General features: G+C 32.7%; 1 protein-coding gene across 1 annotated transcript; it reads right to left on the bottom strand.

Moving 5' to 3' along the window:
* Positions 1-6,956: 6,956 nt before the first annotated feature.
* Positions 6,957-7,550, bottom strand: LOC139515406 (uncharacterized). The gene has a single exon (XM_071304976.1). It carries the CDS (start codon positions 7,548-7,550, stop codon positions 6,957-6,959), a length of 594 nt encoding a protein of 197 aa, XP_071161077.1.
* Positions 7,551-25,630: the final 18,080 nt, after the last annotated feature.

Consider the following 25,630-nt stretch of genomic DNA (forward strand, 5'->3'; position numbering starts at 1 on the left):
GGGAAAAGATGTCACATATTTCCCCAAAATTTGGCTAAAAGTCGAATTTCAATCGCTTGAAGTAATACCTTTTCTGAAACTGTGTACATATATCATTCAGCAAATCCAATGAAAATCATATGTCTTTCATCTCATTTTTTTGTAAAATTGCGTCAAAAACTTCGTGTAGAAAAAAAGTGTTTGTAAACATTACACTAATTTCTGGACCAATGGCCGGTCTAGCTATGAAAATACGGATTGTCAATCAGAAAACAGCCCATAAAACATGTAAAAAATAATCTTGATGCTCTATAAACCATCTTTGAAGGCTAAATTAGCACTCAGCTGTCTAAAAATGAATTTTATTACACAATAACTTTCCTATTTGAAAAATCCACAGGGGCCATAATGCAAAACTAAACTCCTAACTGTGTATTGCTACCTTAATAGTAAATATTTTTTTCAAATTCTCCCTTTTAACTTATTTTCTGTGTTCTGCTAGCTCAATCGAGCAAAATGGCCTTTTATTTTTGAAAATTGGTGGAGTAATGAATATTTTATGAAGGTTAGCAGTTGACACTGAAACGCGACAAAAACTGATTTTAAAGAAAGGTGCCAAGTCAAAGTGTAAAATCTTGTCTCTACCTCAATTTTTAGCAAAATGTTAAAAACTATACCTCTTTTGTCAGTTTTTTAATGTTGAAAATCTTAATAAGATCTCTGATGATGCAAAATAGTACAGTATTTAGCAATTTCAAGCATAAAAATGTTAATCTTTATGCTTATTGCATACCAAAGACTTGATTAAAAAACTTGGTGATAGGGAATCAATTTCTTACTTCTGATTTAACTATACATTTATAATATGCCAAAATGTAACATGAAATCTTGATTAAAACAATAATTTGATGTATTCGCAAGAAAAAAAACCAACGCGTTCAATACTTAGGCTACTACATGCAGCCCAATCCATCAGAAGCAAGAGTTAAGCCGATAGAGTACAAATGTAAGCCTTGTGTCAAAATGCCTAATTTTGGTTGCTAAGGACTGTAAACAATAAAATTAACATGTATTGTCATTCTTAAACACTTAATTTCCTCAGAAGTTGATTTAGAATCTAAATATCAATAGATTTGTGGCATGAAAAGTCTTAAATTATACAATTCTGAGCTTGGTAAGTATGCCATAAGGTAGCAATAAACAGTTAGGAAAAAATATTAAAATTTGCCCTTATAAATTTTACCATCCCCTTTTCATTGCTTTCTTGCAATATCAAGCTTACTGTTTGTGTCATATATATGGGCATATGAATGTAATCAGAATCTTCCATAGATTTTATATTCAGTATATAAAATGGTAAAATATAATTTCTTTTGGGTGTGTCCATGGTAACAATCTGCATTTATTTGTTATAAAATATTGAAAAAAGGGGTGAAAAGATGTCACATATTTCCCCAAAATTTGGCTAAAAGTCGAATTTCAATCGCTTGAAGTAATACCTTTTCTGAAACTGTGTACATATATCATTCAGCAAATCCAATGAAAATCATATGTCTTTCATCTCATTTTTTTGTAAAATTGCGTCAAAAACTTCGTGTAGAAAAAAAGTGTTTGTAAACATTACACTAATTTCTGGACCAATGGCCGGTCTAGCTATGAAAATACGGATTGTCAATCAGAAAACAGCCCATAAAACATGTAAAAAATAATCTTGATGCTCTATAAACCATCTTTGAAGGCTAAATTAGCACTCAGCTGTCTAAAAATGAATTTTATTACACAATAACTTTCCTATTTGAAAAATCCACAGGGGCCATAATGCAAAACTAAACTCCTAACTGTGTATTGCTACCTTATGTGATTACAAATCCGGTAAATAGTCTAATTCGGTAGGTCACATTCATGAAAGGGAAGGGGATTGTAGTAAGGACGTAAGGAACATATCCGATATCATTTGTTAAACGGTTATTCCATAACGGTCAACCAACTCGTGATGGCGTCCGTAAAATTTACGAAGGGATGATTTCAACTTCACCATTTGGAACTCTTGGTTTAATAGCTTCCTTGTGAGCAGTAACCCTCTATCAATAAAATCATGATAGGAAATGCAAGCACGGGAATATCGTATCAATTGGGAGATATATACCCCGTATGCAGGTGCTGCTGGAATGTTGCTACTTAGAAATGGAAAGTTCACAATTGGAAAGCTGAAATCATCTCTTTTGTCGTAAAGTTTTGTTTTCAACCGACCCTCATTGTCAATTTCCAGATGTAAGTCAAGATATGAAGCCGACTTAACTGTATCTGTAGTATCCTTTATCTCCAACTCGATGGGATAGATGCGTTCCACATAGTCACCAAATTTTAAATTGTTTAGATGTCGGGAATCATTGTTTGCACAAGCTCATGAGCACTGTCAAAATTTTAATAACTTAGATTGCAAATCATAATTTCTATGGTTAATGACCACTGAAGATAAACATATACTTAAAAAGTTAAGTATTTTTCTAATCCAGAGTTTTGAATTGAGATCCACAAATTGTGTAAATGACTAAATCTCTTTTAGTTTATCCATATATATATATATATATATATATATATATATATATATATATATTTTAAATTCAAAAAATTAAATTTAAATACACATTTCTCTATCTATGTGTATGCATATTTCATCTATTAATATGTAAATGCTTATATATGCATTAATAAACTGCAGTCAAATCTCTGAGGTGCTTATCATATTCTTGCAATTGTAAACAAAATATAATTATATACATAAATATCTAGTAATTGGTTGCTCTGTGTACGTGGGAGAAAAATACCCTTATATCTAAGCAGTTGAGGCTGCATTTCATTTTTAAAGTTTCATTTGTTTAAAGGGGAATAATCCTTACAGAAATTGATTGTCTCCCATATTACTTTCTCTTCCATGTGCATGCAATAACTGTTCAGTGTTCTATTGTGATGTATTTCATTTTATTATTTCATTGTTATAACACAAATTGTAATCATTGTAGGAAATCTAAAACCCACAAGGGTCCATAATTGGATTAATAAAGTATTCCTATTCTTATTCTTATTCTTAACTCACGTTCTGCTATATAGTGCAAAGTTTGGTGACCATTTTTAACGCATCTTTCCTATCGAACTTTAGATAAAGAATACATCAGTAATGTCTACCTCATATCTTGATTTAAGTCTAGAAATTGACAACGAAAGTTAGTTGAGAATAAAACTGTACGACATAAGAGACTCGTTCAACTTTCCAATTGCGCGACTTTACACAACTATGTAGTAACATTCAAGTAGCGCTTTCGAAGCACCAGAGATCACACCCAGATTTTGGTGGGATTCGTGTTGCTAAGTCTTTAGTTTTTTATGTTGGGTCTTGTGTACTATTATTTGTCTGTTCGTCTTTTCCTTTTTAGTCATGGCGTTGTCAGTTTATTTTCGAACTATGAGTTTGACTGTCCCTCTGGTATCTTTCGCCCCTCTTTTGAATATAAAGTATATATCTCGCAGGTAAACCGATATTCCACACATTTTTTGTCCTATGATGATATTTTTATAGATGGTGCTCACAATGAAGATATAAATTAATTAAAAGTTTGAAAGGTTAAGTTGAAGTCGTCCACTCGTAAAATAAACGCCATCAACAGTTGTTCATCGTGATAGAATACTGATATCTGTATCGCAGATGACGACAGATGTGTTATAATTATCGTAACAATAGTATACCGGTGTTTAAAAGTCATAAATAGATTGAGAAAAGAACAAATCCAGGTTATGAAAGTCCGGCATGTTTCTGCTGTGCTACATTTTAAAAATATCTATATCCAAACGGTAAAGCTGAATCTTTGCAACAGATTGAAAAGGTTAAGCTAGATTTTTTTCCATTTGACATTTAAGTTAGCATCGATGCAAATTTTTTCTCTATCGACGTATTTTTGTATTTTCGATAAAGCGATAAAAATATGAAGGAACTTTGATATTAAAATTGATTTATAATAAGTGCTTTGATACTGAATAACAATACCTATTTCCTCTTTGTCTCCATATATAAAGTCAGAACATATGCATTTCAGGAATCGTTATTTATCTTACCTTCTATACATTTCTAGGAAAATGATTGGTTAAAAGCGTCCGCGTGAAGACCGTGTATATTTCATATTAGGTTGGTAGGGAGGCGGGGCTTATTTACATACACGGTTAGTAGTGGTGTTACGTCCCTTTATATTCCTTATTAGGTGAAAAGGGGCGGGGCTTATTTCATACACGGTAAGTATTGGTGTTACGTCCCTTTATAAAAACAAACCGGTACGGAGAAAAAAAAAAGAAGGTTTCAACAGACGAAGAAATTGATGATTAAGATTGAAATAAATTCTTAAAACACATGTAAACCTTACAAGTTGTTATTGTGGCATCTGTTTTTGTAGGATCAATGTATGCTAAAATTATTAAAGACTTGCTCATTTTGAGAGATCACTAGTCTAAATTTCACACGTTAAGATAGTCAGTAAGATAAATTCGTTACATAGTGTGCTAGTGACCTAATACGGTATATATGGGGTCAGTAAATCCCATATATTCTGTATTAGGTCACTAGCACACTATGTAACTAATATCATGTGCTCATTAATATTCATAATTCTTAAGATGGAATTCAAAACTTCTAACCATAACGTGGATATTGAAATTTTAATTTCAATTTGCACAGAGAAAGCATATTCGAAGATTTGTTTTTGTGTCTGCAACCCAATATGCTATTATACATCGTCTTGAAATATTCAAGTCTTAAATAAAGGCAAAAGTAGTTTACCGCTAGTAGTTTTACTCCGATGGTTTTTAACAGCTTTTGGGAGAAAATGTAATAAATACTAACAAGGAGCTTAGAAACGAATAACTTAGAACGAAATTCATAACAGTGTGGTCGACGGTAAAACGTTTGTTACTAATTGAACTGAAAAATTTACCTATAACATGTTTGTCATTGGCGTTGATTTTATGCTCACTCGGTCTATCAGAGGCCTTCCAGTGGGGATTTAAATAATCACTTGTTACACATTTCGATACATAAAATTAAACTTTCTTTTCACAAAGCTTTAAAGGAATTTGTTTTTAATGATTTTTATACCATCACATACAACAGTTTCATTTTTAAGTGGATAATATTTATAGCTAATATCATTAAATAATAAAAAATAAGTGTTTTCATATATTATTATTCTTGTGATTTATTCTTTTGTTGAAGAATGAATGTTGCTCCATTTTATTTGTTGTCGTTTTTTTTTTCTGTGTCTCATTGACGTATAGGTCAACCGGACTACCCCTTTCTTCATATTAAAAACATACAATATGGTATCAATACCAATTCATGACGCAAAATGACTAAATTAAACTTATAACATAAGAAAGATAATGAACATCGCTTTATGGTCTACTTAATTTCGAAGTCACAAGGTGGTTTCTGTTAAAATGTTGTAAACTAATAAAAAAAGGGAAAAAAGGGAAATGTTTATATTGGAAAAAGTAACGTTGTGTAAATCATGACAATTATTTTATTATGAGCAAAAGACAACCATTGAACTGCAGGAATAGGCACAATAAGAATGTGGTGCCAGGTGGGGTTAAACATTTGAAAGCGCCCAACCCTCTCCCAACCTTGGAAAGTGGCGTTTGCATATTTTTCAGAATCAATTTTATACAAAACAAAATAAAACCAACAAAAAACTATTCACAAGGAATCAATCCCCGAGAAAAAGTCTACATTAAAGAAAATATATGTTTAATTTTATATAACTACTTCTTATATCTGATCTAATATATTCTAACTGAAAGATTGATTTAATAGTAAATGACTATGACCCAATTTCAACATTTGTATTTTAAGGGAACGACCATTAACTTAAAAAAAGAAGGGTATGGATTTTTCCTTAACAAATTATCTAATCCCCAATTTGATGGGGAACAAATATTGTGGTCAAGCAAAATGATGACAAAAAATATATCTAAATTCATATTTCCCCATACCCAATAGTGTTAAATTTTGAAAGAAAAAAGAAATTGATTGGTAGTGTCGAAAAACTAAATAAATTTTCTGACTCGGAAAAAAACCACACCCCCTCCCTTGAAGTTAAAATGGTTGTTCCCAAACTATAATATGTTTTTTTTCTAAATAGCCTTGTCAGTTACATTTGCCCTATTGTACAAGGAAACCAATAACATAAAATGAATATATACATGTGATATGCAAACTTTTCCAACTGTTTGTATAGAATAAAATATTAAAATGTGATACATTTGATCTTTTTGATAGAAACCTCGCGATTTAAAGTATATTAGCTTAAACATGTTAAATGTTCATATATTCAGTTGTCTTGAAAAAAGATCGTGTGTCCATTAATGTTATTTCATTGAAAGCTTTGTAAACTGCGACTTTTAAATCTTGTCGTAATACAGGGCCAAATCTATCCGATTTGAGCAGTTTTTATACGCCCGTCAAAATTTTGACGGGACGTATTATGGTATACAAATGCCCGGTGTCCGTCCGTCTGTCCGTCCGTCCGTCCGTCCGTCTGTCCGTCCGTCCGTCCGTCCGTCCGTCTGTCCGTCCGTCTGTCCGGCGTAAACATGTCGCACCGTAACTTGAGAACGACTTATCCAAATTTCATGAAACTTAATATAGTTGTTTCTTATGATGGTCAAATGATCTGTATACTTTTTGGTGAAAATAAGATTTAAACTTTTTGAGTTACGGCACTTTGTATCTAAAACAGGGGTGTGTTTTTTTTCACATGTCGCACCGTATCTCAAAAACGTTTCTTGATTATTGCTTAAAACTTTACACACTTCTTTGTTATATTAATCTTAAGATCTGTATACTTTTTGGTGATGAGTCAAAATTTTATTTTTGAGTTATTGAGTATTTTGTAAAAAAGGGGAGGGTTTTTTTTTACATGTCGCGCCGTATCTCAAAAACTATTTATGATTATTGCTTGAAACTGTACACACTTCTTTGTTATACTAATTTGAAGATCTGTATATTTTACTTTACGGAAACAATGTTCCGCTGGATTTAAATCTGGAGAGTATGCGGGCAAGAATAAGTATTCCATTCCTACTGTTGGAAGCCAGTTACGTAGAACTCTTTCAGACATGTTGTGGTGTGTCGGCGCATTGTCAACAACTAAACATTCTCCTGGCTGAAAAACACTTTCACCGTCATTTGTATAACTCTGTGACGCTTCCCCTATAAACTGTAAATATTCACCACTGTCTGACGCCCCTTCAATTATTTTCACGTATTTAACACCTGTTATACCAATAATTAAGCTAGCTGTGAAATTTGCATGAGGGTCATATCTTGTAATTTTTACGCATGGAGTTCCTTTCCTTGAATGTCCATACACTGGCTGTCCGTCCACAAGCTTAACTCCCATTTCGTCCATAAACTTTAGGATGAAGGGATCTTTATTACTGACATAATTTAAAAACTGTTGAGTGTATTGAAGGTTTCGTACCGTAAATCTATTCTTCTTGTAATGTGCAATACGCTTATACGTCATTTTAGGTCATTTGTTATTATTCTTGATACTGTACTTGTAGAGATGCTGCTAATGGCAGAATACTGCAGGAGCTGGTCTCTTAAAGTGTTCTGTTCAACGGAAGGTCTTTCTGTTTTCAAAACATTGACGAACTCTATCTCATCAATCCCATATTTCCGTGGGCGACCACCGGCACACGGTCTTCTACTTACAGATAAATCTTCATTATACTTTTTCCAGATATTATGCACAGTTTGTTTAGTAATTTTATATTTCTCGGCTACTTTCGGCGCAATTCCTTTAGGTATCGAATTTCCAACATGGACGCCACTTTCTTTAAGTTCATGAACTATCAAACCACGCAAGTCATCTCCTAGCGCTTTCCCTTCACTATACTGACGTCCCTGAATGTTATTTCGTTTCATGACCTTTAATAAAAATTTTACATTAACGGCAAAAAATTAGGAAGATGACTTCAAATAAAGTGGATGTTAGCGATTATAGATAACCGTACGGCCTTCCACAATGAGAACAAGAGTGCACACGCTGAAATCATTCGCCTTCTTTACTAACCATTGATTTTATGTTGATAGTTCTACATATAAAGCTTTATCACAAGTATCACATAAACTTAACATGGTCCAAGAAAAATGAGATCAAGGTCTACCATAAATCGAACGAGAAATACATGCACACCTTACAATCACCTAATATGCAGTTGACCTTTGCTTATAGATTTTAAAAAACAGACTGAACCAAGAAAACTGAACATAGACTAATGAACCATGAAAATGAGGTCAAGTTCTAATAAACCATGCCAGACATACATGTACACCTTACAATCAATCTCTGCATTAAATAACGTTGACCTATTGCTTATATTATCTAAGAAACAAACTTGACCAAAAAACCAATGAAATGAGGTCAAGGTCAGATGATACCTTACAGACAGACATATACACTTTACAATCCTTCCATACAATACATATAGTTGAACTACTGGTTATATTAAAAAAAATAGACCAAAACACAAAAACTTAACACTGAGCAATGAACCGTGAAAATGAGGTCAAGTTCAGATAACACCTGATCGTACACCTTACAATCATTCCATAAACCAAAAATAGTAGATCTATTGCTTATAGTATCTGATATTTGAACTTCACCACGAACACATAACTTTGTTCACTGATCCATGAAATGAGGTTGAGGTAAAATGAAAACTGTCTGACGGGCATGAGGACCTTGCAAGGTACACACATACTAAATATAAAAAATTCAAAAGGGTTCCGCAGAACCTAGTGTCTCGCCTACTTTTGCTGTTAATCGCAGGCGCAACAAAAATGAGGAAAAAAATATTCCACTCAAAATTGTCTTTAGATTGTGAGTAGCTTCTGTCCAAGTTTGGTAAAAATCCAGGATAGTTTATGAATCTAATAAATGCTTTAAAAACTTTAACTGCAGACTGTATGTAATGTTACCGGAAGAAAAACTAAGTCCATTTTTAAGTAAAATACGGATAAAACAAGTACAAAATTTTAACAAACTTTCCTTCTATATACCAGCTTTAAATCATAAACAAGCTTCTGTCCAAGTTTGGTACAAATCCACGCTTGTTTAAGAAAGTCAATTTATAAGTAAAAAGCGGCAAAAATGGATGTTTTTGTTTTACAAAATTTAATGCTGGATACTATCTTATGATCATAAACAAGTTTCTGTCCAAGTTTGGCACAAATCCAGGCGAGTTTAAGAAAGCTATTAAAATTTTAAAAACTTTAACCACAGAGTGAATGTAATGTTTCCTGGCAGAAAAACTAAGTCCATGATTTATAAGTAAAATACGGAACAAATGGATTTTTTTTTTTTCAAAATTAACTTCTGGAAACTATGTTATGATCATAAACAAGCTTCAATCCAAATTTGGTAGAAATTCAGGCTAGTTTAAGAAAGTTATTAAAATTTCAAAAACTTCAACCACAGAGTGAATATTTGTGGACGCCGCCAACGACGACACCGACGACGGAATGTAGGATCACTATGTCTCGCTTTTTCGACAAAAGTCGAAGGCTCGACAAAAAGAATATGTTGTGTGATTGCCAATGAGACAACTCTCCACAAGAGACCAAATGACACAGAAATTAACAACTATAGGTCACCGTACGGTCTTCAACACTGAGCAAAGCCCATACCGCATAGTCAGCTATAAAAGGCCCCGAAATGACGATGTAAAACACTTCAAACGAGAAAAATAACGGCCTAATTTATGTAATTCATCATTTGTTAGGATGCTCATATATTGTGAAGACAGTTTTAAAAAAGGGCAGTGTGCACTTAAAACTAATCTAACCTCGTTAAAATTTGTGATTATACTGAGTTATTTTATCTGGACGGCGGACCGTGTTGTTCGTAGCCTTTGTTTAACCTTTTAAATATATAAATAAAATATTGTCATGTTCTAGTAATCGGATGTTGCGATTTGTGTTTGTTGAACTGTCAGATATTTTTTGAAAGTTCGGTTTAATCTTAATTTCTATCAATCATATGAAAGAAATGAATATGAAAACGTTCATACCTATAAATATAGTCAGTCTCGGCTTTAAACCGCTAATCCCTAATTTATGTTTTATGATTGACCTGTTATAAGTTAATGCATGGAACATTCTATTTTTAAGGGGTGTTAATTTTGAAGACACTGATATAACCAAATATGGTATTATGAATTTATCACTCCCCCTCCCTGCTTACAGCAAATGAAAAGGTCCAATTTTTCCCGCATCTTTTTGCCGCCACATGAATTTCACAATTGATGTTGAGGTCGACAACAAGGCTTGCAAGATTACGTTATGGCGTTTTCAAAAACCATCCCAAACATTGGTGAGCTTGATCTAAAAATTTGATTTGAATATTATGGAAAAGAGCGTTGCAGTGCAATATCCATTGAATTTATGCAACTATCCGTAGGCGATATCAAGGTTTAGAGGACGTAATCCGACAAATTAAGTATATTAACCGGATGCCAGTTATAAGAGTTGAGTACAAAGATGACGAAGGGGATTTTGTGGATCTGACACCGAACAATTTTACAAGGTTCTTGCGTGTAGTAAGAGCTCTACCTGTATTAAGTGATTTTCCAGTTGTCAATATCCGTGTCTCAGAGGGATCCTCACCATTTCTGCAGAAACAGCTGTCTTCTGATGAAACGAAACGTTACCCGACTAAAAGCAGCCGTAAGGAGCTTTCATTCGAAAAGGAGGATAGCGAAACCGCCGTTGAAACGACTTTTGATCTTTTCGAATATAAATAACCAATTGAGTATTCCTTGGAAACATTGAAAGAAGAAATGATAGAAATCGAGACCCAAGTTGAAAGTGCAGGAGAACATCTCGAACATCTGAATAACAAGTATGCTAACCGTAATCTCAATAAAGGGAGAGGAAAGCAGTGTTCAAACTGTCACTTGCGTCTGAATCACAATATGAGAAACTGTACAATTGATAAATGTCTAACATCGGAACAATGTAGAGACCCTTCAAAACACCCCGACGAACGTTCATTGATGGACAGCGCAACAGAAGACTTAAAAAGGTTAGAGAAAGAACTGAGGAACAAGACAAATGAATACGATACTAGATTGAAAGGATTGAACAGTGCCAGGTCCAGCTTTGTACAAAAGATTCGTGGTGCCTTGATCAACAGCAAGAAAGACCAGTATCTAGTTAAAACTTGAAGCGGTATGTTTGTTCCTAAATCGGGGCTTGTTAATCAGGATATCGCAAAATTGGAGAAACATTTTCACGGGAAAGTTCCTGATAATGTGTCTGAAATGTCGAAAACGTTTCAGTTCATCATTCAAAATTTTGATAAAAAAACTTTATACTGGCGCTTCTTCTATCAAAAATCCCGCTAGAAAAACATTAGAGGAAAACAATGTGTTTCCAGTAAAGTTTCCTGTACCAAGTACATGTACCGTAACATCAGGTACATCTTCACCAGCATCTAGTGGAATAGAAACTTGGCCAGTTATCTCGCGCCCCTTCGTCCAGCAACCTATGGGACCTGTTATTCTATATCAAGATGGTTCGACGCAGTCACTTTCTGGTATGTATATATATATCTAATATTTCATTAACAGCTCAGTTATATATAATTATAAGAACAGCTATACCAATCACCTCCATGGGAGTCCGTCAGAACATTTTATTGTATAACAACAAAACTATTTAGAGCTAGATTTCAGTAATAGGAGTACTCCATATATTTCTTTTGTCTTTTTTTGTTTTGAGCTATAAACCATTACCAAGATTTTGTGAGGTAGACGTAATTGGCCTTTTAAAAGACGATTGGATTGAATTTTGATGTGGGGAAAAAAAGGCAAATCAGACATATTTTGACTACTTTATTTGGGATTAATTTCAATTATAACATAATGAGATTGAAAAATGTTTTTTTTTTTGTTACAGCCGATTTCAATAAGTATATATGTAGCTAAAGGTAAACACTTTGGTCAGCTTGCTTAGTAGCTGAACCGTGAGTTCATTGTTAGATAGGGTATACTACCCTCCTTTCGAAGTAGCCTAGTCCTATAGAAAGATAGATTGGTTAAATATTTGTCGGACTAGTCTACTCTTACAGGAGGATAGTTTACCTAACCTTAAAATGACTTCACGGTGCAGCTAGCAAGCAAGCTAACCAAAGATATTACCTTTAGCTACATACTTATTGAAATCGGCTGTAAGATAAACAATATTTTTTTACCTGGTGTAGCCACCCGTAAAATGTATTTCGTGTATGAAAAGGGACTACGATGTATACATACGTAATATATGAGGAAGGGGGGTTGGAGGGGTCCTGGCCTTAAAAACATGAAATCCCGAGGTCCCGAATTAAAAGAAATTCAAATCCCGACATCCCGAAATTCGAAAAAGAATTCCCGGATCCCGAAAGAATCAATCCCGAAAGGAACAATCCCGAAACCCCGAGCTTAAAAACATCATTCCTTAAGTCGGCAAATTTTTGAAATTTTATTAGGAAAACTTTACCCAGATTTAATCCATACACGTGTATGAAAAAAAAATGTAAACAGTTTGAAAGTAAACTATTAATAATCCAATTGTGCAAGAACTTGTAAAAATGACCGGTCCACATTATGATAAATAATAAGTAATAAGGGTAAATTTGGTATGGAATAAATGAAAGATATTTCGGCAAGAATTTTTTTTACAATAACGATTTATAATTTGTCATCAAAAGGTTTCTTGTACATTTTGTAATTTCAAAAACATGTCGTTCTATAGCTTTCGTAAATAAAATTTCATAAATTTGCCGATTTAAGGCAATAAAAAGTATGAACTTCAAAAGTCTACATAATTATTAACTTTATTCAGAAACTACACCCTTTTGAAATTTTTAAGGTTTCACAAATAATATATGGATTTAAGTAAAATCATGTATTACGGCATTGCAAGTTTTATTATTGGTATAGTGGTACTTGGTACTGTCTACTGTGCGTTGAAATGAACTGTGGTATATAGAAAACATCAAATTACCTCACCAAATTTTATCACGCACTGTACCCATATATATATTTTTTTTTATTATTGTTGTATTTATAGGAAACTGGCCATGTATGCGCGGGGCTTCACGATCAAAAACTTATTGAATTGATTTATTGATTGTTGTTTGCTTAACGTCCAGTGGCAAATATTTCATGCATGTTCAGGACGATAAAACTTATTGAACCCTGTCACATTATTTTTGTTGTTATGCTGTATATAACTTGTCAAGCCAATGCTTTTGTTTTCTTTTTTGGTACGCATTTTTTTAAGGGTCCCTTACAGTTAGCTATACCATATGGATTGTACTTCGACCTCGGGGTTTGTTTTTTTTTTGGGGGGGGGGGGGTGAAAGGGGGGGGGCGCTATCTTATCGTTTTTAATCAAATTAAGATGTAAAAGTCAGTTTTAATCAAATTAAGATGTAAAAGTCAGTATGTGGCAATCGAGAAATTATATATGAATGGGATATGATTTTTGATGAAATATATGAATGATTATTGGTATTCAAAAAAATAAATATACGAATGGGGTGCATTAGAAACCCCAGCTGCCCGTTTGTATCAAAAGAATATGTGGACCCCACCTTTTTGACTACTTGGTAAATGTTCACCTTCTTGTCGGTTTGACTTTTGTGTACAAAATGTACATTACCGTTATGATTTAATTTTGAATTGAATAAAACATACAAATGTATATATTGAAAACAATCAGTGTTACTTTCAAGATTTGTTTTAATTATTTTCGTGAATAAGCTATATAATTCGACAATTTTGCACGACATTTATCTTCAAAATTAGCACGGTGACCCATTGTCTCTAATATGTTTTTGAAAAATGCATGGTAAAATCTGTATTTTGGCAAAGTACAAGAAAATTTTATATGAGGAAATTTATATCGATAATCCCCCCAAATACGATCACAATCATCTGATAAGCATGAAGTTTGAACAAAAGTTATATACATTTTAGTGAAGACATACATTCTAATGTTTACATTGGAGATAGAGTTTTAGAATTTTTTGATGAACAGACAAATTTGAATAAAGTCATGTTTTTTTTCAGGAGCTCAAGGTCCTTTCCTTTGCAATTGGTCAGGAAATATGCCAACAGGAATGCTATGCACACCACGACAAACCAAAAGACCTTTTGAGATGTAACATTCAATTTCGAGTTTATTGACGTTTTTGCATTATGTGATATTTTGTTCTTTGTGATTTAGTTCATTTAGTTGTGATTTAAAAATAAACCGGAAGTTTAATTAAAGTTGTTCACTTAAATTAAAGAAGTAGATATCAGGTTTTAAAAAAATGTCTTTGATAAGAAGTAAAAATTCGTTCGTAGAAGCTACATAGTCAAAGCAGACAATTGAACGACCACTTTCAAGAATTTCAAAATTATGGAAAAATTCGATTGTAGAAAGGTTGCTAAGAAATACAAGAAGATTTCAAACTGAAATAAGGTTCTATTAACTCCAAAATATGTACAAGAGTTATTTTTTACAAATTTTTATTGAATTATTGGGCTTAATTTGCTACTAATGTGGTAAAGGCTTTATACAAATTCAGGTCAAATTGTAATTTTCTTACGAATCTTACTGGATCGATGAGGCACCAACCATTCATCTTTTGAGATGGTTTTACATTTGAAGATTAAACGTCTTTCAATTTTTCTTCCAGTTTGTTCCCATTACAAAAATTTTAAAAACCTAGTTATACAAAAATCTGTCTCTGTATGATTTTGAAAAAAAAACATTGTATATTTTTAAAATAGTCGAAAACAAAATTGTCTGTGCCATGAAAAAGTCGTGGTCCAACAAAAGATGAATGGTCGGTGCCTTATACATAGCAGTCGGTTGCAAAAGTTGACGATCATATCTATAACTTGAGTATGGCTAATTCTATTTTACCTGAAATTAACATATTCATAGCAATTCCTTAGATACGAAAGATCCGCAGGTTGTTTTGGGTTGTTTTCTGCTCTTTTGTCGGGTTGTTGTCTCTTTGACACTTTTCCCGTTTCAATTCTCAATTTTATTAAAGATATAACTGCATATATAAAAATAAGAATATGTGGTCTGATAGACAATCAGACAATTCATTTCAAGGGACCAACACACGTTAGCAACTATAGGTCACCGTGTGACCTTCAAAAATAAGCAAAACACATACTGTATAGCATGAAAGCTGTAAAAGGTCTTTGCATGGCAAACACGAAAGATGAGTGGATGATAACAGAGAGAGAAAAAAAAACACGGAAACCGCATGGACAAATGGTCCGCAATATTACTTGGGTCAACTCGCTAAAATGAATGAAAGACCTTGCGAATGTAAGTCCTTATCTATGGCTGGGACGTATGTTAAAAATTTGGAAATTTTTATAATGTAAGACTTGGTTTTAAATTATTTGTGAGTGAGCTGAAAGAGTCGTTAATAAATAATCACTCCCAGAAAGACGACAAATCCATAAAAAAAAAGAAAAAAATGATTATGCGAACTACAGTGCACAGTATATTATATTCATATTTTATTTGCGATCATAAAATATACGAAGTCGTCCATAACTATGTAAATTGGGTCGCTTTAAAAAAAAAAATAAGTTGATATAAAAAAAGAAGTGGTATGATTGCCAATGAGACAACCCTCCACAAGAGACCAAAATGAATACGTTTCTTTTGCCAAGGGTTTTTCACAAATATAGTAGTGAACAGAACAGTTCAAGTTTCCTATATGCACCAAGTTATACATTTTGCGTATATATAAAATTACGATATACGTAAATGCAAATTTCACAAGGCTTGATCCCAATAGGTTTTTTACTGTCCAATAACTTGCAAGTACGAAAAAGACAGTCCTGGCAGAAGTATTTTCTATTATATTGTCTATATGTTTTGATTTTGCACAACTTTTGAAAGTTGATCATGCATTCGTTTTAAAATAAAATTTTAGACCAGATAAAAGTTAAAAAGATGACATAATTCGACAACCGCAATTGATAAATCCCTATAACGTCCGAAAAAAAAGATAATTATCAACACATGCATTGTAACTTTTAAAACCAGTTAAATCATTTTTTTCTGAAAGTACGTGCAATATCATAAAAATTAATTATCAAAACATAACAAAAACACAAGTAAAGATTTTTTTAAGTTTTCAATATTATAAATCAAAACGTAAAGGTTGTTCCTGATTAGTTGTTTGAATTATTTTATTTAGGCGTGGAGAACCTTTGGTGACCCCACAGTTTAAATATCTATCGTAAAGTACGTCGTGAGCAGTGGTCGTTACAGACAAACGTTCACCTAATCTGTCCCAGTCAATGGATGATTTTAATGTGTCAATCAATGACCACAGCCACACTGTTATGAATTTCATTCTATCAATTTTATAATAGTTAGAGGACGACCATTTGATATTCTGAGGGGGCCAGGAGTATTTTGAAAATAGATAACTCAGCCTTGGTAATCGCCAAAATAAATGGTTTGTTCTGTGGTAGTTTGAAAATAAATAACCTGACTTACAATGTTTTGAAAATAAATAACTCAACAGGTCTATTTTAAAGTATGAGATGGCACCAGAATCTTCATAGAATTCATCTTGTTTTCCCAAAAAAAAATCGGGAAACAATTCCCAAATCTTTTTAAAGTATAAATATTATTTAAATATACTTCAAATGACCGAAAATGGGTTTCATTTAACTTGAGGTAAATTGTCTCGGGAACACTTACCTCACTCTTATTACAGGACAGTAACTACATTGAGGCAAATGGGCTCATGTAGGAAATTTCAAAACCAAAAGTTTGTCTACTGTAACATAACAAACTGTTTCACGGAGAGCGTCTTGCAAGAAGCAAATTCTGATCTCCTCGGACATGGCCTCTGTTTTTTTCGGGATCAATGTTTCTTATTTATTTGCCTTTAAATTTTGTTCATTCTGTATTCTGTTAGTGTTGCATTCCTTTTGTAATTTAGTAATTTTGTTATTAACTTGATCACGAGTTTAAAAAAAAACAGCAGCCACATAATTGTCTATGAGAATTACATATTTGCTTTATCCTACATTTTGGTCTTTTGATGTTGTCCCTAAAACCTTAAGTCTCTTGCACCAAATCTACACATTTTGCCTTGAGACCAAAATATTGTCAAAAAATGATTTAAACGGAATTGCATTTTCAGATTAAGAAATGGTCTGGGAAACACATAGAAAGCAATATTTTATAGCTTCTTGGGGGGGCCTTTAGCGGCTTTAAAACCCTTCCAAAAAACTTGTTTTGCAATACTTTTAAAAAAGGCAATATGACCAAACTTTAATACCGTGCAAGTAGGCAATACATTGTATATGCGGTTGGTAAGTTTCATTTCCGCAGAGGATGATAATTAGTTCTGATTAAATAGTACATAATAGTTGCATGTATTATTTATAATTAAAAAAGGTTTAAAAATTGTATGTTTTTAGATATTAATATAAATATAGTTGTGAAAATAAATAATCAGTCCCTTGTTTTACTGAAAATGGAAAGTGCAGAAAATAAATAATCTGTCTTCTTAGTTTACAAACATAAATACCGATCCAAAACAAATCATCCTTTCTGCATGGCCCACAAACAGTCATTATCATACCTATACAGGTAGAACGACGATTTTAGAATATCATTGTATCATTAACATGAAAGATCCATAAAACATATAATTTTGGGTCAAACGGAATTTTTTCTATTAAGATTATAACACACAATATGGACTAGTGTAGCTTTAATCTTTGGCGTTTTTATCTATCATGTTTGTTTGTTTTGTTCATACATTGCTTTCAAGAATTTAGCAAGCTGTAAAACCAGGTTTAATTCACAATGTTTCTACATATGGAAATGACTGTTTTAAGTCAGGAGTATGACAGTTGTTTTCCATTTGTTTGATGTATTTAAGCTGTTGATTTTGTGACGTAATGAAGGACTTTCCAATTTAAATATTCCGTAGGGTTTGTGTTTTTTAGTGTGACAACTATTATCCGTTTAATTATGTTTTCTATTACCTTCTAGAACATAACAATAACAATTAAGTTACAACTTAAGAATAACTCATGTAGCTGATCTATGTTTGAAGGACAGTGTCGCATCTAACAGTAAAAGGAAGTTTGATATTCCACGTCAGTAGTCGGTTTTTTTGTTTTCATGTTTTGTCTTTCTGTCTATTTCTAGAGACTCCTTTCTTTGCTACCTCCTTGTACTAATGTTTTGCTGTGTATGTTGAACTGTAATAAGCTGGTTTAATGCAAGATGTAACTTACACCCATGATAAAAATATATATACATAGAACTTTTAAAAAATCTAGGAGTCATCTCTCAACCAACAAACGGGGTAAAATGTATATGTTTTGTCTCTAGATTCACTTTCATCAATACAACTGCCGTTTTATTCGATTATGTTTTTAATACAAAAAACTTCCTCAGAGGTTGGGATCTCATTAAAAGATATTTGCAATAGGTTTCGCATTCTTCCCAGATTCACAAATACTTTTTATAAATAAATTTGCCTTGCAACGGTTTAAAAATGAATAATCTAAATGACTGCAAATCTTTGGTATTCACTGTGGACGTATTAATCCCTTCCCTGAGTAGACTCATACTGATTAAAGCTTGATGTGTCTTTTTGACAATTTTTTAGTGTGTATATACCTTTATATGTTATTTCTAGTTTTATATTATTTATGTCTTAAAACCTGTTTTTAACATTTTTTGAAGTCAAATGAATGGGAATGGGTCGGAATCTTATCTGCCGGCTTCTTTTCACATTTAGAGAATTTCTCCTCCTTTTATACAAGCTTGTGGTTTCTTTCTTGAACTTTTGGGATTCGTCTATTTTATCGTAGATTTTCTTTGAGTAACTAAAAACGAATGGAAAAAGATAGACAACTATTGTTTGATATTTGTTAGATAACATAATGAGAGGCAATAAAAACGTAACACCAAGGTATGTTTTCAGTTTAATAAAAAAAAATCTTACAAAGGGGCTTTTATAACCAAAAATTTTTAGATTTTGATGACCTCATACAATTTTGATGTCATTAGATTTCTAAATTTCACACTCATTAATACAAAAAAGGAATTGTTCTCTTGATGGTTGAATTCAATCATAATTTATTTACCTCTACAACAAGTATAATAAAACAGTGATGAATGATCAATTATCGGTAGTATTAGATCCAGTGTGATTATATCAAAATGAAAATCCGAGTTTTACTTTTCTTCCCTATGAGACTATGGGAAGAATGAAAAGTGCAATTGCCTAAATATGTCTAAAATAAATAAGATAACCATCTAAAAGTTTTGTAATTGATTAATGGCTATTGTCATGCTCCTCAGTAGCGTGTTTCCTCAACCATATGAGATAGAATACACTTCGTGACAAAAGCCAAACGTTTGGTTGTCTATATTTTACCCTAGACTGATACCACGACACACCACATTACAATCTTTGTCTCACAAAGCAAATCGATTGAATTTTCATCAACATAACCTAATTCAACTACACTTCAAAAGTTTACAGTCGCCAACGTAATTTAGGTGGTCGTTATCAGGTCAGTACGTCACTGGTAATAAATATATGTACGTTATGCTTGTTCATGTTTGCAATATTTGGACTATATTACAAGGGTGTACTTATGTAATGTGTTATGACGAAGAACAACTGAAATTTTAAACTCTATATGTTTACATTATCACGAAGTGGTTGACGATTTGTGTGTGTCTCGTCTCAAGAGCGACATGTGTCTTCGTGATCTGAGATCTAAACTACAAGAGTTGTCGTCTGATCAGTAAATTAGCCGATTGAGTCGGATTCCAGATTGTCACCGAGTGGAAATTTGCAGTGCGAGTATTACAAACATAGTTAGAATAGCTTATCCTGTTCAAGCATCAATTTTGTCGTTTTGTAGACGAGACGTATGATATACAGTTGTTCGTCCGTCTGTCGTCAACGCTTCGATATTAATTCAAAAACGCTGTCGCCAATTTTTATGAATCGTTGCTGAATTGTTTTATCTATTGAAAAAAGCTCCGCTTCCATTTTTATAAATTTAGATGTTATGTTTCCATATTGTAGGATTTTTTTCATTCAAAAATAAGGGACTTTCCAGTTTTACACAATAACTCAACAAATATTTTGAAACTGGTGAATTTTTGTATATATTGTAGGGATATCAACGAGTATTCAAGTGTCGAATACCAAAGTAATACTCGACTAATCTGTGTCCTTTGGGATATTGGCATCGTCTTTTCATACTAATAATTTCTTGAAAACATTCCTCGGGAAATTAAATAGTAATCACGGATTAGTATTAAAGTGTAAAATAATATACATTTGTATGATGTTGATCATTTAAAATGCCGCCGAGGTTCTCTGTTTGGAAATATTTTAAACGCAGTATTAAAGATAAAACCGTAAAATGTCAACTTTGTGAAGTGTCGCCGACATATTGTTGGGAAACTACAAATAAAGGCAACAGTAGTATACCGCTGTTCAAAACTCATAAATCAATGGACAAAAAACAAAATCGGGGTAACAAACTAAAACCGAGGGAAACGCATTAAATATAAGAGGGGAACAACGACACAACACTAAAATGTAACACACAAAGAAACGGACCAAGCATCAGACAAAATCCCACGAGAATAACAAATATAACATCAAAACCAAATACATGAATTTGGGATAGACAAGTACCGTGACACGTCTTATCGCAATGTGAAATTACACTCAAAAATAAGAGAAAAAAAAAACGACGCAACGTTAAAATGTAACACACACAGAAACGAACAATAATATAACAATGGCCATTTTCCTGACTTGGTACAGGACATTTTTAAAGGAAAAAATGGTGGGTTGAACCTGGTTTTGTGGCATGCCAAACCTCGCACTTTAATGGCAATGTTAAATATAACATTAAAATGACAACATAATATTACAGGACTACAATACAAATAAATAGGAGAACGTATTAGACAAAGAAACACATGATTAATGAATAACAAAAAGCATCAGGTTTGAAATTCAATACGTCAAAAACGCGCCTCGTCCACACAAGACTCACCAGTGACGCCCAGATATAAAAGATCGAAAGCGAAAAAAAGTACAAAGCTGTACAGCAGTGAAGATCAAAAGTTGAAAAAGGCTGTGTCAAATACGGCTATGTTTTTACAAACATGTTAAATCATATAAGAACTACTAGAACACACCCGTGATATCGCGGGTCCGTGACTGAATTAAAGTATATAACTATGCGCAAGCCTTATCTTAGTATTAGTACTGTCATCTGATAAAGTCATGCCGATTATAAGATACACAATTTTCTCTGCTTTCAAATCTTTCTGTTTGAACCCGTCGAACTGGAACTTATCAATTATTGGTAATATTAATTATTTGGAAAACAAAAGGTCCTGGAATGGAGTATTTTTTAATCAACAGCATTGTCCTATATTAGTTATAAATAAAGTTGAATTCTTTGATTCGCTGTTTTACGTCATGCCCGCTAACAAATTGAATTTTTAGTCCAGATTTTTAGTATTCGTATTGTTATCTTAGAAAGTCTTACGGATTAAAATACTACAATAGGTAACAATTTGACAATTTAGTAGTGTCAACCCTGTGATTATGACCCGTTTATATGGCATATTAATCCTGAATACACCGTTTGGTGGTGCGCCTGTCAGTTGCAGAACGTACAGATAAGGTAATAGGTAACAGGTGATTATACTATTGGTATCGGTATCGGACTGGACCCGGAACTTCCTAATTATTGGCGATATTAATTACGTGGAAAACAAAAGGGCCTGGAGTGGTGTAATTTTTAATCTACACCTTTGTACTATATTAGTTGTATATAAAGTTGAATTCTTTTAAACGTCTTTCGATTTTTCTTCCAGTTTGTTCCCATTACAAAAATTTTAAAAACCTAGTTATACAAAAATCTGTCTCTGTATGATTTTGAAAAAAAAACATTGTATATTTTTAAAATAGTCGAAAACAAAATTGTCTGTGCCATGAAAAAGTCGTGGTCCAACAAAAGATGAATGGTCGGTGCCTTATACATAGCAGTCGGTTGCAAAAGTTGACGATCATATCTATAACTTGAGTATGGCTAATTCTATTTACCTGAAATTAACATATTCATAGCAATTCCTTAGATACGAAAGATCCGCAGGTTGTTTTAAGTTGTTTTCTGCTCTTTTGCCGGGTTGTTGTCTCTTTGACACTTTTCCCGTTTCAATTCTCAATTTTATTAAAGATATAACTGCATATATAAAAATAAAAATATGTGGTCTGATAGACAATCAGACAATTCATTTCAAGGGACCAACACACGTTAGCAACTATAGGTCACCGTGTGACCTTCAAAAATAAGCAAAAGTTAACACATACTGTATAGCATGAAAGCTTTAAAAGGTCTTTGCATGGCAAACACGAAAGATGAGTGGATGATAACAGAGAGAGAAAAAAAACACGGAAACCGCATGGACAAATGGTCCGCAATATTACTTGGGTCAACTCGCTAAAATGAATGAAAGACCTTGCGAATGTAAGTCCTTATCTATGGCTGGGACGTATGTTAAACATTTGGAAATTTTTATAATGTAAGACTTGGTTTTAAATTATTTGTGAGTGAGCTGAAAGAGTCGTTAATAAATAATCACTCCCAGAAAGACGACAAATCCATAAAAAAAAGAAAAAAATGATTATGCGAACTACAGTGCACAGTATATTATATTCATATTTTATTTGCGATCATAAAATATACGAAGTCGTCCATAACTATGTAAATTGGGTCGCTTTAAAAAAAAATAAGTTGATATAAAAAAAGAAGTGGTATGATTGCCAATGAGACAACCCTCCACAAGAGACCAAAATGAATACGTTTCTTTTGCCAAGGATTTTTCACAAATATAGTAGTGAACAGAACAGTTCAAGTTTCCTATATGCACCAAGTTATACATTTTGCGTATATATAAAATTACGATATACGTAAATGCAAATTTCACAATAGGTTTTTTACTGTCCAATAACTTGCAAGTACGAAAAAGACAGTCCTGGCAGAAGTATTTTCTATTATATTGTCTATATGTTTTGATTTTGCACAACTTTTGAAAGTTGATCATGCATTCGTTTTAAAATAAAATTTTAGACCAGATAAAAGTTAAAAAGATGACATAATTCGACAACAAGTTTTCAATATTATAAATCAAAACGTAAAGGTTGTTCCTGATTAGTTGTTTGAATTATTTTATTTAGGCGTGGAGAACCTTTGGTGACCCCAGAGTTTAAAAGGTTGTTCCTGATTAGTTGTTTGAATTATTTTATTTAGGCGTGGAGAACCTTTGGTGACCCCACAGTTTAAATATCTATCGTAAAGTACGTCGTGAGCAGTGGTCGTTACAGACAAACGTTCACCTAATCTGTCCCAGTCAATGGATGATTTTAATGTGTCAATCAATGACCACAGCCACACTGTTATGAATTTTATTCTATCAATTTTATAATAGTTAGAGGACGACCATTTGATATTCTGAGGGGGCCAGGAGTATTTTGAAAATAGATAACTCAGCCTTGGTAATCGCCAAAATAAATGGTTTGTTCTGTGGTAGTTTGAAAATAAATAACCTGACTTACAATGTTTTGAAAATAAATAACTCAACAGGTCTATTTTAAAGTATGAGATGGCACCAGAATCTTCAAAGAATTCATCTTGTTTTCCCAAAAAAAAATCGGGAAACAATTCCCAAATCTTTTTAAAGTATAAATATTATTTAAATATACTTCAAATGACCGAAAATGGGTTTCATTTAACTTGAGGTAAATTGTCTCGGGAACACTTACCTCACTCTTATTACAGGACAGTAACTACATTGAGGCAAATGGGCTCATGTAGGAAATTTCAAAACCAAAAGTTTGTCTACTGTAACATAACAAATTGTTTCACGGAGAGCGTCTTGCAAGAAGCAAGTTCTGTTCTCCTCGGACATGGCCTCTGTTTTTTTTCGGGATCAATGTTTCTTATTTATTTGCCTTTTGTTCATTCTGTATTCTGTTAGTGTTGCATTCCTTTTGTAATTTAGTAATTTTGTTATTAACTTGATCACGAGTTTAAAAAAAAAACAGCAGCCACATAATTGTCTATGAGAATTACATATTTGCATTATTCTACATTTTGGTCTTTTGATGTTGTCCCTAAAACCTTAAGTCTCTTGCACCAAATCTACACATTTTGCCTTGAGACCAAAATATTGTCAAAAAATGATTTAAACGGAATTGCATTTTCAGATTTATAAGAAATGGTCTGGGAAACACACAGAAAGCAATATTTTATAGCTTCTTGGGGGGCCTTTAGCGGCTTTAAAACCCTTCCAAAAAACTTGTTTTGCAATACTTTAAAAAAAAGGCAATATGACCAAACTTTAATACCGTGCAAGTAGGCAATACATTGTATATGCGGTTGGTAAGTTTCATTTCCGCAGAGGATGATAATTAGTTCTGATTAAATAGTACATAATAGTTGCATGTATTATTTATAATTAAAAAAGGTTTAAAAATTGTATGTTTTTAGATATTAATATAAATATAGTTGTGAAAATAAATAATCAGTCCCTTGTTTTACTGAAAATGGAAAGTGCAGAAAATAAATAATCTGTCTTCTTAGTTTACAAACATAAATACCGATCCAAAACAAATCATCCTTTCTGCATGGCCCACAAACAGTCATTATCATACCTATACAGGTAGAACGACGATTTTAGAATATCATTGTATCATTAACATGAAAAATCAATAAAACATATAATTTTGGGTCAAACGGAATTTTTTGTATTAAGATTATAACACACAATATGGACTACTGTAGCTTTAATCTTTGGCGTTTTTACCTATCATGTTTGTTTGTTTTGTTCATACATTGCTTTCAAGAATTTAGCAAGCTGTAAAACCAGGTTTAATTCACAATGTTTCTACATATGGAAATGACTGTTTTAAGTCAGGAGTATGACAGTTGTTTTCCATTTGTTTGATGTATTTAAGCTGTTGATTTTGTGACGTAATGAAGGACTTTCCAATTTAAATATTCCTTAGGGTTTGTGTTTTTTAGTGTGACAACTATTATCCGTTTAATTATGTTTTCTATAACCTTCTAGAACATAACAATAACAACTAAAGAATAACTCATGTAGCTGATCTATGTTTGAAGGACAGTGTCGCATCTAACAGTAAAAGGAAGTTTGATATTCCACGTCAGTAGTCGGTTTTTTTGTTTTCATGTTTTGTCTTTCTGTCTATTTCTAGAGACTCCTTTCTTTGCTACCTCCTTGTACTAATGTTTTGCTGTGTATGTTGAACTGTAATAAGCTGGTTTAATGCAAGATGTAACTTACACCCATGATAAAAATATATATACATAGAACTTTAAAAAAATCTAGGAGTCATCTCTCAACCAACAAACGGGGTAAAATGTATATGTTTTGTCTCTAGATTCACTTTCATCAATACAACTGCCGTTTTATTCGATTATGTTT

The sequence above is a fragment of the Mytilus edulis genome, chromosome 3 (genome assembly GCF_963676685.1).
Source record: "Mytilus edulis chromosome 3, xbMytEdul2.2, whole genome shotgun sequence".
In the NCBI taxonomy this organism is placed as follows: domain Eukaryota; kingdom Metazoa; phylum Mollusca; class Bivalvia; order Mytilida; family Mytilidae; genus Mytilus; species Mytilus edulis.